The 15,794-nt window shown below is 28.4% G+C and overlaps 2 protein-coding genes across 9 annotated transcripts in view; one reads left to right on the top strand and one right to left on the bottom strand.

The window, feature by feature from the left end:
- Window positions 1-5,124, top strand: part of pnt (pointed) — a 41,243-nt gene extending 36,119 nt beyond the window's left edge. For 6 of the 8 annotated variants that reach the window (XM_067277265.1, XM_067277268.1, XM_067277272.1 and 3 more), the window contains 3 exons: window positions 850-1,077; window positions 1,429-1,737; window positions 3,215-5,124. In XM_067277265.1, coding sequence (XP_067133366.1) covers window positions 850-1,077; window positions 1,429-1,737; window positions 3,215-3,555 — 878 coding nt within the window. In that variant the 3' untranslated portion in view covers window positions 3,556-5,124. The remainder of the gene's footprint in view (window positions 1-849; window positions 1,078-1,428; window positions 1,738-3,214) is intronic. The other 2 variants (XM_067277267.1, XM_067277266.1) reach the window with 2 other exon arrangements.
- Window positions 5,125-6,207: 1,083 nt separating this feature from the next.
- The window catches only part of LOC136981015 (transmembrane protein 192), a 49,284-nt gene continuing 39,697 nt past the window's right edge, over window positions 6,208-15,794 (bottom strand). Inside the window, exon 6 of the mRNA XM_067277274.1 lies at window positions 6,208-7,011. Within this exon, the coding sequence (XP_067133375.1) occupies window positions 6,861-7,011 (151 nt within the window). The 3' untranslated portion in view covers window positions 6,208-6,860. The remainder of the gene's footprint in view (window positions 7,012-15,794) is intronic.

Here is a 15,794-nt window from a genome sequence, read left to right as displayed (position 1 = left end):
TCGAAATTTGTATATTTCAATAACTGCCTTTTTTTAATTGTTGAAATGTACAAATTTTCCAATAATGATAAAGTTTAAATTTGTATTTTTTGAAAAATACAAATTCAAACGGTATATGAGGGGCAAATAATTAGCCTAAACAGTAGGAAAAAGAATCTAAACATCTGTTTCATCAATTCGATTTTTGTTTTTTAAAGAAATTTAAAAAAAGAAACAAAAACACAGCTAATAAAACAAATCAGGAGTGTTGAAACGGTTGATGTGATGTAAATATTGATGAAACAATTGTTCTTCTTCAGCTGTATTTTTAACAAAAATAAATTAATTTAATTAAATCTTCTTTCTTTAGAAGTTCTATAATTTATTTTGTTTGTGCCTTCTATACCCTAATTTTTATTAAATTACAAAATTTGAATCGTTCTAAACCCAATTTTTTAAGTATTGTTCTATTCATGTACGTATAAAAAGTATATTATTACTTCTGTAACGAATGTCACCTCCTTACGTCATTTAACAAAACCGAGAGATGGTTAGAGAATTTTTGACTCTAAATTTCACGAAGTATTCGAGAATAATACGCAATCCTCCCCCTTTAGAGTCTATCAATAATACAGAACTGGTACCTGCCACACTAAACGATTGCAATCTGTACCAATGGCCCGCATTTTACGGTCAACAATTGCGAATGTCAAAGACGTGTAAAGAGAAAAAGAGAGAAAGCGCGCGTTTTGTATTAATACATTGTTTTCTATTGAGCGTGAAAAGGTTTCTAAAGAAAGTAGGACTTTTATGCCTCACCCACTTTGCCCTTCTAAATGTTTTTTTTTTTACCTTACTTTCCCTTACTAGGAGGCTATAACCATATCTCCGAATCGATGCACACGTTGAATGAGATGAGACATGAAGACGTTGTTCTTGGTCAGCACTATGACGAGACTCAGGAATATGGACTGGAAGCTGCACCTACCCATCACACATACTTGGATAACAGTTCAGAGTTCTATCCAACAGACGCTTCTCTGTCTCTCAGTCAAGAATCAAAGTATCAACCTCCATATATGGGAAAGAATTTTCGAGGTGAGTCTCTATGAAAAGTCTGCCATTCTCTATTTTTAATGCGGTGTATCTGGGTTTTTCCAATCTTTTTTTTCTTTCTAAGGGAGAATTTTTATGACTATTATAGAATAGAATCTTAACAATTAGCTACTTTACCATTATCTGATGGCCTATTTATATTTGAGACAGGAATCATTGTGGAATGAATAATGAAATTTGCCATTTATTATTACATATTTTAACTAATCAGCAGCTGATGTTGCAAATATCAGTTGTCTTCTATAAAAGCCATTTTTTAAATTCTGTCTTTCAAATTTATATGCTATGTTATTAATTCACTTAGATTTAATTAATTTTATTTTTAATTTTTAGGGAGGTATCCTACTCACGACATGGGCGTAACCGAGGGATACAGCCCTCACCATTACGAACCGCCGTTTCAAACCGTTCCTTCCTCTGTGCCTACATCTCCCGGCCAGTGGCCGCCGGAATTGGGAGCTCACATGGGCCTTCAGGGAAATCATGCTCCGCATCCCCACCATCCTCACCATCAGGGATTCGGAGGACTCACAACGCGAGACAATCCGCTCGGACCCATGGGCCACGTGCAGACGCAAGTCCCGGGACATGGAGGTGACACCAAACCCGTCATTCAGGCCGCCGTACTCGCAGGTTACTCGGGTGTGTTTTTGGTACTGTTATGTGTAGTGTGCATACGGTAGGATAGACGGAATGCGTATCCATCTATGCTACGTTGCAATCTTCTGCAACTGTGCCAAAGACTATAATGAAGGAAAAATATGTAGGATTAACTATAATCTTTCTAATGCTTGTCAATTATGAAGTATTATATACACATTTATTCTCTTTTAACACTTTTTCTGATTAATTATAAAATTAACAATGCACTTACTGAAAAAAATTGCAACTTTATAAACTTAAAAATGCATGTTGGCATGCATTAGCACATATCTTAAAAGTAGATTAATTATCTAAATCAAAAATAAAAGGAAGAAATGATGGATTTTGTATCTGCAACCATTCTGAAACTAGTAACTGTAAACAGAAAATTTATCTACTTTTAAAAGTGATGATCAGGAATTTTAATATAAAAAAATAATTATTAGCAAACTTACAAATAGATGTTATACGAGCAGTTAAAAATGACTTTAACAGCATGATTTTTCATTTAAAAAAAAGCTAAATTATCATAATTTCAATCCTACATATTTTTCAACAGCAAATAATTTATTAAATTATTCCTTTAGACACAGAATATATAGATAATGAACAATATGTAAATCTATTATAATGAATTTAATTTTATAATCATCACTGTTGCAGCAGACACTACACAGATCTGGACTAACTACGATATAAATTTATATAATATATATATATGAGTTTTGGAATTAATCTGTCAGAACGATACGAGATGTTTATCGCCGCTCACAACCTTCTCCCTTTCTGTTCTTTCATAGAAATTATTGGAATTATTCGGTTTCTTTATTTGCAAAATTAAATAATACTTCATTATACGAGTGGCACTAAGCATCTACAAAAATTGATTGTATCATTATTCCAAGTTATAAGAATTGTTGGATCTTAGCCAAGAATTTTGAATAGAAACCAGTTTTGGTATTGTTGGAATAATGATTTAATGCGAATTGCAAGTGATAATAATCATATAGAAATTTAAAATCTTTAATTTTGCTTTTTAGTTATTGTTTAACGTATAAAGCAGAATGTAATATTAAATTTATGATGTGTATACAATGTGGTTGTACCATTACTTGAATATTTTTAAAAATCAAATTATCAATTTTAAAGGCCAGTAAGAAATTACGGCAACCAATTTAACTGAATTTATTGTTTTATTGTTTGAAAATGTAATTAAATTGGATAATTGATTGCTATGAACAAGAAGTTCAAAGAAAAAAAAATCTTAATTTAAAATTATTATGCTATGATAATGGCATTTACACACACTATAAAAAAATTTATATATATAAAACCGTTAACTAAATTTTTATTGCTAGCAATAAGGTACAAACCACATTGTATAAAGTATTTTTTAATTTATGTATAATATATATACTTTTAATTTGGTATAATAATTTATCAAGATAGCTAACTCTCTATTTTTACTTTATTATAGGAAGTGGTCCTATTCAGTTGTGGCAATTTTTGCTCGAACTTCTTACCGATAAATCATGTCAGGGATTCATCAGTTGGACAGGTGACGGATGGGAATTCAAGCTTACGGATCCCGACGAAGTGGCAAGGCGCTGGGGAATACGCAAAAACAAACCCAAAATGAACTATGAGAAACTTAGTCGTGGCCTAAGGTATTATTATGATAAAAACATCATTCATAAGACCGCAGGAAAGCGATACGTCTACCGTTTCGTATGTGATCTGCAAGGATTATTGGGATATTCTCCAGACGAATTGCATGCCATAGTTGATTTGAAACCGGAGAAAAAAGACGACGATTGAACAACTTACGAGTCAAATCAAGCTGCAAGTTTGATATTTTTATTACCCTTGGATCTGGTCATTGTCTCATTTTAGATTATTTTCATATTAGTTGATAGGAGGGCAGGATATGCCAATTAGTTGAGCAAAAAAAAAAATATTTTATACTCTTCGCGGAATGTTGCTGATGTATTGTTATTACTGCAAAGACAACAGACACGTCCCATCCCAGACTGTTTTGATAACTAAGAAGTTGAGCTTGCTCAGATTATATATATGTAGTATTAAGTCAGAATATTTTCCAAAACACTTGGTCACAATTTATTAACACAGTATGACGCTCCTTCGTCTTGTTATCAATCAGATTCTGGAAACTGGGATAATTATTGTAAATATAAATTGCTTTTTATATCTATAAAAATAGGAGGTTGTTATTTTTTAATCTCCTTTGGGATATAACTTTATGAAAAAACAAAGACTAGTTATGTTAAGGTCACTTACATTTTTTAGAAAGATAGTATTATCTATCCAGTATTTTCTTGTCACCATGTTGCATAATATCGAGTTCAGATACTTTTTATCTAGTTTCATTATGTACCAAAAAGTGCCTTATTCGAATGTGATGCTACAAAGTTGGGTGGATGGTATATTGCCCGTGAGGCATGTATGTCTGCTACTATTTCATCTATCAACATAACTAAACGCACATATCCATCTCCAACCATGGTGATACTTTTTTCCACACAGCCCACCCTCTTGCGATCAGTGATGCTGATCTCAAGTCATGTCTCTTGTGGGAGATTTTGTTATTTCAATTGTCAAATGAGTGATGTGTGCTATGTGTATGTATGGACATTTGGCAGAAATGCTGTTTTTTTTTGTGTTATTTACAAGCTGCACAGAAATATTTTGTAATCTTTGTATGTTTTCAAATACCAAAAAGAAAAAAAAGAAAAAAAAAAAGAAAATATTGGACTTTTGATTTGGCATGCTAGGGAGAACAAGATAACTATAGACATGTTATAGTAAATAACTGTACATTTTATATATATATATATATAAACACAAAAAAGTATTATATGTCAAATAGTTGTCTTCCAAACATTTTACCATAAACAATTTTACGAAATGTTAAGATATATAAAAATAATAGTTTACCTTTTCGGAGAGAGATAAAGTTATTCGTATAATCTATTTTATAAACCCAATATATATCAAAAGTCCTCAAGAAAAAAAAAATTTATATATATATTGTTATTTTTAAAGTTTTGTGAGTATTGTATTGTATACAAACTTTAAAAAAAACAAAAAAAACCAATGTATAGCAATAAGTTATTAGTACAGTTTAAATAAATATTAATTACACAACAGTGTAATTACAAAAATATTGTTTGTCCTGTATGGTACGTAAATGTGCTATTGAATATAATTATGGATGACGTGATCTTATATTTTGTTGAAGAATGTTAGTCATATATTTTGTTCGAAATCCCGAGATGCTAAATCGAATATATAATGTTCTTTTTTGTTTGCTTTTAACTGTACTTAAAATAGCCTATGTGTGAAAATAAAAAAAAATGTTTAAAAGAAGTTTACTTACGTAATTATCTTTTAAAACTAATAATACTTCAATATTCAGGAAAATAGTAATTTATATTCCTAATTGAAATAATAGAAAAGACGTCAGACATGATAACGTTCGAAATTAATGAAAAGATATAAATAATTTTAGAAATTATGAGATTTATACTAGTAATACATACATTTTTTCCCCTTGTTTACACATGACGGGATATCCAGGTATCTTTGTAAGGAAACATTGAAGAATATCTATATTTAACTAATAATTTTGTGCATAAGTTAAACACCAAACCTCCTTTACTCCCTTGCAACAAATTATTACTATAAATTTTAAAAAAAATAAACATCCGGTAACCTAACATGCTATATACTTCCACAACTGATATTTATATCGATTAGACCATATAATATATAACTAAAAATTTTAACACAAAAAATATAATTTATAAAACTGCTTAAAATTCATTACAGTTTGCATAAATCGAGCCTTTATATATCTCATTTACACGTTTTGACAGTTAAAAACTATGACATGATATAAATTCTATTTAATTTTATTTAAACAAAATTAAATTTTCTATAAATTACATCAAGAAAATAATTTTCATTACATATGTAAAAATTATTTTTTTTTTTTTTAAATATTTAAGTAGAAATTCTTGTAATACATCTTATACTATAGCTTTAACAGTAGCAAAGCTTTTAAGGTATATTTAAATTCAATAAACAAATTTATACTTAATGCATGCAAAAATATTAAAAGTATATTTTGGTAATTTTATATTTAATTTTAGAAATAAAATATGATAATTTTTTTTTTAATAAGTAAATAAACACACACAATAATTTAGAAGACAATATTAAAATTCATCCACGCAAATACATAAAAACGTTAATAGACTATTTCAAAATTGAGAGAAATTATAGTTTTTCCCCCTTCTTTATAGCTGCTTATATACATATATCAACTAATATTTAGTAGAGAAACACTTAAGTTTTATCATGCCATTCATCTATCATAAGAACTTTAATTAATGTCATAATAAAAAAATTTATGATGGCTCATCTATAAAGGTTGGCAAGTACATTCGCTTAAAAAAAGATAATTTCTTTGATATCAAATTTTTCTGTGCCACCATTTTTTTGCACTCCAAAATGATTAATTATATATACACACATAAAATAAAATATTATTCTACTTAAAAAGTATTAATGTGGAAATGTAATAAACCCCACTATAGCCATCTCGGTGCAGAGGTCCTGGGAAAGTGGATGCCTTACAAAATATATCATCGATTGCAATTTTATATATGAGATTAGTTACCGTAGTATCTTGCAAGATACTTCGTCGTAATCTGCGATCTTCGTATACTGTAATAAATCTTGCATGTCGACTACCGACGACAGTTAAATATACCTTTTGCATATACAGATGAAAACGAACACAAAATAAATTACATGACGATTATTATCTTCTATTATAAAGCATGCGATAACTTACAAAAATCTATTTTTAACATATATTTGTGTACTTTGATACAAGAATATACAAATTTTATGTTGACGGTAATTAAAAATAATATATTAGAAAAATAACAAAAATTATAATATATATAAAAAGATTGATTTTGAATAAATTAGAGAAAAATGAATTTATATTAAAAATAGACTTTTTTTTTTTTCGATTTATATTCAATGAAAATTTGTAATCAATAGCACCATTTACATAATTACTTTATGTTTACTTAAATATGTTGAGTGTTTGGAGACTGATGTAAAGCATTTATTTCATCTGTTAGCTTCAGAATTTTTTTGCCAAGATGAATGGTGTGCTGTCGTAGATAATATATTAATTCGGACTGTTTCTCTAATAATTCTTCCACATAGTCTTCCTCTCTGTCATAAGTTAAATTAAATAGTTTGCAGTTAATTAAATATTTATTGGAAAACATCAAATTTAAAATACACATTATAATAAGGATAAATGGTTTACAGAATTAAACTATTAATTAAATAAAATTATATAAAATCTTTCCAATAATTCTCTGCATTTGTAGCAAATATGTCTTTATAAAATGTCATTCCTCTTCCTTTTTCTTAATTATTTTTAAACAAGAACACAGTGGAAACTCGATTACCTGAACTTGATGGAACTAGGGGTCGTATTCTGATCTCTCGTCTCTCACGAGCCGGTCGCTGATTGACTAATCATTTGGATTTGAATCAGCGGCCGGCTTGTGAAAGACGAGAGACCAGAGACGGTGACCAGAATACGGCCCCAGGGGTCTTTCAGATAAACGAATTTCTGTATTATCCAAAATTTTGTTTGCTTTTTGGTTACATTAAGCACTGCGCATTTAAGTTTCATGAACTATAAATATTGTAAACGCATTGAAAAGTAAATGAATTTACTCAAAATCTAATTTAATATATTGTTGTGTGTATATGTAACTTAGTTTTGCAGCACTACAATTGATAGATGACAGTAATTTCCAGTTGGGTGAAGAGTTTGGTCTCTATTTTACTCTGTGCTATGTACAATGCTACACGTTCTCATTTTTTTTTTCATTTTTGAAAACTATTTTGGATAATCGACATTCTACTGTATATACTTATACAGTTGGTATTGTTGTTTTATATCCTTTTTACTTTTATTGCTGATCATATTAATTGAAAAATTAGAATCTATTTAAAAACTAACAGTATATACTACTATACTGTTAGTTTTTAAATATTGTAAAACTGGGTACTACAATATTTAAATCGGTATTTTATATTGTTATCTGGCCAGTTTCATCTGTTTAAAATTTTTTTAATAGAAACATCTTCATGATTCTTTGCTTTCTCAAAAATAACAGATTATTTAATTAACTTACATTATCACAATGCATATAGTGACTACTAAATACTGTTTAACATCAACAAGACTATTAACTCAATATGTACTCAATATGTGTCGGAATTTATGTACTTGTTTTTTGTTCTAAAATACATTCACTTAGTTCTGTACCTAATACTGTATGCAAATTTATCTGATGTTTTGTTTATAAGTTATAGTATTTACAGTTTATTCTCAATTCTGTCATTGAGTGTTTGTTTATTTATTCACTAAATATTATGAAACTCACTAAAACAAAATACATTTATTATTTGTACACATACATATAATATCAATAGTTTTAAACTACAAATACAAACTCTGAAATATGTTATTTTAATTTGAATTAATTAATTCTACTTCATTAACGTACATTCCTTTATCAATCACTATTCTCTGTCATTCTTTTACTACTAATTAGTTTCACTGTCGTTCATTTATTAATAAATTGTCAAATTATCCGAATACTATTTATGAAGGTTAATAAACTGATGAAGACCATAATTCTAATGTAAGATTTTAATCAAAATAATTAAATTTTGATGACTTAAAATTAATTTTGGGATAAATCATATTTGTTTTCTTCTAAAAGAAAATAAACACTTTTATTTCATAAAATCAAACTTATCTGTGATAAAACAAAATTTATTTATTTATTTCTCTAGTATTGATGTATTGATCATTATATAAATATTTTGTGCCAGTCCATTCTGTTTTATTTTTTAAAATTAATTTTAACTATAAAAAGATAAAACTGAATAAATTATTAGAATAACAAAAAGATTATTCGGTTAATGTTACCTTAGGTAGCCAAGATAACGGTTCGTCTTTGATTCCAGCAAGCAAACAGTGGGACGCACGTTCTAACCTAACCTAACCTATTCTGATAATTTGGTTGCTAATAATTATGGTAATTTATTAGAATAGGTTAGGTTAGAACGTGCGTCCCACTGTTTCCTTGCTGGAATCAGAGACGAGCCGCCATCTTGGCTACCTAAGGTAACATTAATCAGTTATTCTAATAACTTTTATATTAACTAAAGATTAATATAAAAGTTCTAACTATAATTAAGATTATTCAAATAATTTAATCATCATTTTAAGAATTTTATTCTAAATATGCATTCTTTCATAACATCTAGTAATTTTTTTATTCTCAACAACAACAACAACAACAATAATAATAATACACAAATTCATTTATATGTATCACATATTTAATAAATTCATATAACTGAAAACATTTGCTATAGGATAATAATTGTGACATCAATTGCTATATAGTACTTGCAAATGCAATTATATTATTAAATGATATCAATTCTAATTTTTAAAGTATCCGTGTATGTCTGTATGTGTTACGTATTTGGATTTAAAATAATTCTGACTATTATTTTCTGTCTGAAATGAAATAAATACAATCTTTGATGATATAATTTGGATATTACATTTAATTGTATTTTCTTCTTTAACGAAAATTCTGATAAGACGACAATTATTATTTGCGTAGCAGATTTGACACGAGTAATTTTTTTTTCAGTTTAATAAAACTTTACTTTGTTATTTAATTATTTAAAAACATATAAACAATAATAATAAGCATTGTGTATAAAGAGAATTTTCACAATCCTCTCAAGATAATTAAATACTACTTACAAATAAATTCTACCCATTCTATCAATTAAAATCAGTTAAATCTTTTTGAATGTATTTATTTACTTTTCATTCAAAACGAATCATTCTATTGATATAATATTAACTCTTAACCAATAAATAGAGAAGCAGCTAGAAGAGAAAATATTTAACCATCTTTGAAAATGTTGAATTACATTTTTGCCTTTTAATATAGTTATTAAAGTATAACATTTTTTATGTATTAAATACTGTATCAATACTCAGTTCTTATAACTAATTTTTCTGTATTGATATCTTTACTTATTATAAATGGAAAATTCCGTACTTTATAAAGTATGGAATTTTCCACTTATTTTTTAAAATTAAAATATGCTTGATGTGATTTGTAATCTTTTATTGCTTCTATAAATAAAAAAACAAGTTACGAAGCATGTTTTACTTAAAATCTCTCGGATCAAATAAGTATATGTAAGTACGAGTAAAATAATTTAAATTTTATTTAATACTTTTCATATTTTGTTTAATTTTACAACTGAAATTTCATTTGACGTAGCAAATAATTGAAAAAAATTTTAACAAAAAGTTTACTGAAAAGAATATTTCAGCATCTGTTAAACTACCTTAAATGCAATAATTTCCTAAAACAAAAATTCTTATTAGAATCAGACAAGCATTCATGCACATAAGCATAATTAATCATGATGTGCATGATGTAGTGAACTAATGGCCAAACTATAGTTTCTTGTGACTAATAAATAAAACATGAAATTTTAATAACTTTTAATAATTCAAAATTTATAAAAAATATTCATGTAAATAATTTAAAATGTTAATTTTAATTATAAAACTACCCAGGGTTGGCTCTTCCATTAAACACTTTACTTTTAAAATTCGGCTAACCTTGTAAGCTAAGCATATGTCTAAAGAAAATGTGAAAATATACATAATAGTATTTTATAAGAATTCTTTTTTATAAAATAAATAATAATAATATAACATTGAGAAGTGATTTGCTCACTTATCTTATTTAAATGTCACATTAGTTTTAAGTTTTAGTTGAAGAGTGTCAGATTTTAGAGTACCTAATGCAGTAAATAGACTAGAATCAGCCCTGACAATACTAGTAACCGTTTTGATAAATAAATAAGACAATAAGACGACAGTATCGTGCATCAGATTACAATTACGACTGGCATCCCATTAACAGAAAAGTACCATAAAATTGAATTGAGGAAAGTGACAATAAAGAATGAACAAGACAAAGAATTTGTGAAAGAATTTATAAATTCTGTCATTGAACAGAGAAAGAGAGAAAGAATTACAGTTAGAAGAAAGGAAAATGGAGTTTGAATATAGAAGATACATTTAGAGAATGAAAGAGTATACAATGAAACCAAATGGCATGCAGGAAACTGAATGCAAAGCCAAAACTATATTTACACAGTATTCTACAAAAGTTCAATTTGAAGAATAATATAAGATTGTACGAGTATCTGATTCTTTTTGAGCACAAGTAAAATGGGCAAAAGTCAATAAAAAATTTGGGTGTCATATCTTACTGGACTCTTGCCATACAATTTTACAGAAGTTATTGCCAACGATAATGATGAAATAATCAATGATTATGATCAAGTGAAAGAATTTCTTTTAAAATGGTACAAGATGACTGTGAAAAAATTTCAACAGTTCTTTATGAAGCGTCATAAGAGATGAGATATCATGTGGTGTGATTTTGTGTACAAAATAAAGAACTATTTCAATTAATGGATTCAAGGTTTGGGAGTTAAGATCTTTGAGGAACTCAGTAACTTGATCATAATTGATTGTATAAAGCATAAATTCCATCAGATATTCAAGATCATTGATTATTCATGAAATATTTATTCATTCCAAGGAGGGTCAGTTCTCTGGTGTAACAGTTTCATGAATAAATATTTGTTTCTTGTATGTTACAATGTGCAGAACTCATTTCAAAATCACCGAGTGAATCAAGCTAGTCAAACATATGTTAAATCATAGAACACACAAAACCTGAATATTCTTAAAAAACATGCCCATACATAAAAAAACATGTAATATGTGTATTGTTTTACTTTATCCACTTTGAATGCATGTACAAGTACAAACACTTCCACAAAATCCTTTTTTTTCACACAATATAATGCAGCAGAATTGACAATTGTAGATGTTTTACACAATGATAATTAACTGTTACAGTATCTTTTCAAAGTAATTAAGGATATTTGTTTGTTTGAGAATTTGGTATGTTTCCATCTTTATCTGGACTGCAAAATCTCTAGTGTCCTTCTAAAACCATGGGCATCAATCCACATGGGACAGAGGATGTTCTCCCAATAGTTTTGTACCAAAAAACTGTTCCTCTTCCAACATATCTTTATTTTATACCATACCACAAAAATTAAAAGTATAAACGAGTACTGTATACAACAAATACACCTTATTTTGTACATTCACTCGATTACCCTACAATGAGAAATTCTTTCTTTCTCATAGTCATTGACCTGTCTCCAAATATTTATACATACCAAACCCCAAAGTCAAAAAAAGATATGTGATATCATTTTGCTTGTGCAAGTCCAGCAGGTTGCCGAGGCTCAAAAACTATAAAATATACATACTCTCACTATCGCGAGATGACGAAATGATCTTGATAATTTGTTAAACTTCTATATAACCTAATTGATTGTGAAGGTAATTAATACAGTATGTTTTTTTGAAAAACGTGATGAAAACATATCTGTGAATAGGGTTTTGAGGCACAAATCCTGAAAATATGCAAAATTGAAAGATGTTAATTATGGTAACATTAGCATTGTGATTTCTGAAGATTTGAACGGACCGGTAAAAAAATACATTAAATTGAAAAACGTTATATCAAGTTTCTACTATACTGTAATTATATTGTAATCATCTCTATAACCTTAATGATTATTTTATATAATTATATATTTCTCACTTATCTGAAAGATTTTATTAAATTATCTCATATCATAAATCTTTTTCGAATCAGAGAATATTGACAAATAAACACAAAAGGAAAAACTATTCAAACATATATTTCATTTTAAATATTATATTCATTGATACATTATATTTACACACATTTTATTGCTACATTATGACATATTAATTTATTTAAGTTATTCTGCATCTAATTCCTGTATTTCGTGTGTCATTACATATGGATTTTATTAGACGTATGTTTAACAGAGTTAGTCTTTTGTTATATATTTATATGAAGTTCAAAATAGTTTTCAATTTAAATATAAATATAGCAGGTGTTCCAAAGATTTGTATTCTCTTCTATGTTAATTATATCATAACAACAGTTGGTGATAATCATGTTATATTCTTCATGAAATTAAATATAGTTTCATTGGAATTATCTGCTATTTGTTTTGAAAATTTTTGAGCAAGCAATAGAGTAATTCCTGTAAAAGAAAGCATTACAAATGTTTTAATTTTAATACAGTCAATTCCGCATAAGTCGACACCTGGATAACTCGACACTCATCAGTTACGTAGTCAATTTTTTGTGGTCCCAGCTGACTTACATCGGCATTAATGTTAAAAAACTTGGTTTACTCGACATCGTTTAACTCAGGGATGGGCAACCTTTTTCTATGTAAAGGCTGCATTTTAAGACTTTTGAACTGATGCGGGCCGCATACAAGAGAAAGAGAAAAAAAAATGTTGGTAAATCAGAATTATTTATTCATATATAATTATAAATTAGCATAGGTATAATTAATTTAGCTTTTGGAACTGATGTAAACGTAATATATTGGAAATATTTGGTTAAATATTCGTCACTGCTAGTTTTAAATTAGTTTCCATGTGTCTGTTAGCCGGTTTCTTGTTTTAATTTTTACTAAATTCATTGTGGGAAAAACTATTCACATACATAAGTTGTAAAAATAACATTTGAATTTTTGCTGCATACTTCCTTAAGCTGGGAAATTGATATATTTATTCACATTTTATGCGTCGCGGGCCGCAAAATATATGAATGCGAGCCGCATGCAGCTCGGGAGCCACAGGTTGCCCATTCCTGGTTTAACTCATCACCACTGGATAAATCAACACACTTTGTGTTTTACACTTTTTAGAATTCTGATAAGTCGACTCCCCCCTGAAAAATGAGTTCACACCACACAGAACGGTGTGAACTCATTTTTTCAGGAGGGGAGTCGCCTTATCAGACATCTAAAAAGTGTGAAACAGAAAAAGCATGTTGATTTATCCAGTGTGACGAGTTAAACGATGTCGAGTAAACAGAGTTTTATAACATTAATAACATTAATGCCTACGTAAGTCTGCTGGGACTACAAAAAACTGACTAATTAACCTACGGTGTCGAGTTATCCGGGTGTCGACTTATGCGGAGTCGACTGTATATACAACAAAATAAACAGACAAAATAGTATAAAGTGTTCAAATTGTTGACCATTCATTTCTATATATTTATTTATTCTTTTTACAAAATTTTTTCTAATTTTGCACAACTTTCAATAGTCATTGCAGTACAGACCTCACATATTCTCTTTTTCATGTCTTCTTGTATAGTAAGTGACATAGTAAGTGATTGAATATAACTTTTCCCTTGACATCTCTCTGCAATGTAATTGAAAGGTAATTGATCAGGGGACCAATGGAGAGATCAAATATGTTCTCCATGATTATCTGTCACTAATTCCAGCTTTAACAACATATGTATTTCTCTGAAAAATGTGATGGAACACTCATCTTGCTGAAAGCATATTTCTCTTCTCAGAGTTGGTATATCTTTTACAGTCAGTTGCAGAATGCAGCAACATAATTTTATCATTTTAAATGAGGATCATATCAATTAGAAAAAATGAAAACGACAGATTGCATTGGTCAATCTGTCGTTTTCATTACATGCTACTGCTATGAGAAAAAGCGTAAACAACACTAGCATGTTGCTAATGTTTCTACACCAGCAAATACATTGTATTATTTATTTGTGGGGATGTAACAATGTTTTTATCACTTCAGTAGCACGTACGGCAAAAATTAGTTTCCAATTTTTAAATAATTTGGAATTTAAAATAATTTTAAACACGTTGTTCGAATTCCAGTTTCGAATTTTATGTTGGTCAATAACCTGAGAAAGACCAAGTTTTGGTCGAAAACGTTAGTTTTTATCTAAAGCTATTTGTACTGGGATATAAAAAAGGTTTTTAGTGTGTTGATTTATCCTTCCCAGGGATTGTGAGAGAAGTTGGCCAAACACTAGCATCTAAATTAGACAATTCCAGATTATACACTATTTTGCAGAGAGAGAGAGAGATTACCGGACATTCCAGATTATCAAGTTCTATATTAGCATAGCATTTAATTTTTAATTACATATTGTCTATTAAGAAAATTCACAATGCCTTTCTAATTTAACACACATGAATACCCCTCTCTACAATTATTAGTGACGTTGGGGCCGAAGTTTTAAATGCAAAAACGTGTACGTCAACGTTCAGCGCCGCTTTCCTGTAAGCCTAGAAGTTTGACAATGGCATTTGGAATGTCGAGCACGATTCCACTGACATTCCAAATGCTATTGTCAAACTTCTAGGCTTACGGGAAAGTGGCGCCAAACGTCCGACGTACACATTTTTGCGTTTAAAACTTTGTCCTCAACCTTGCTATTATATCAGAAGTTAACAGCAGAAATACATCATACTAAGATTTCAAATAAACAAAAAAATAAACATTATCAACATTTCATTATAAGCATTTATTTTTTCTCTCGTTTTTGTAAAACTATTTTAAAACTATTTTTTAATGCTGAAATGCTTGAGAAACCAAGATTAAAAATATGTTTTAGACAAAAATGTTAGACAAAACAAATGAAAGAAATATAGGATATTACTGAAGAAAATATATAAAAAGCTATGTATAATAGGTTTCTGTTGGTATAAAAAACAATTTTAAATGACTAAAAAAAAAATTAAAGTATAATTTTTAAAATAACATACGTAAACTATATAAAATCTACATGTAATTATTACAAATAAGATTTGCTAAAATATAAATGATATTTTACTATTATTTCTTAATGTTTGTTCAATCAAACTTCTGTAAATATTAAGCTTGTCAATATATCTTATCTAAATTTTCTATTTTT

The sequence above is a fragment of the Centruroides vittatus genome, unplaced genomic scaffold (genome assembly GCF_030686945.1).
Source record: "Centruroides vittatus isolate TY-2023 unplaced genomic scaffold, ASM3068694v2 contig_738, whole genome shotgun sequence".
Taxonomy (NCBI): domain Eukaryota; kingdom Metazoa; phylum Arthropoda; class Arachnida; order Scorpiones; family Buthidae; genus Centruroides; species Centruroides vittatus.
The sequence above is the reverse complement of the archived record's forward strand: the minus strand, read 5'-3'. Positions and strand labels throughout refer to the sequence as shown.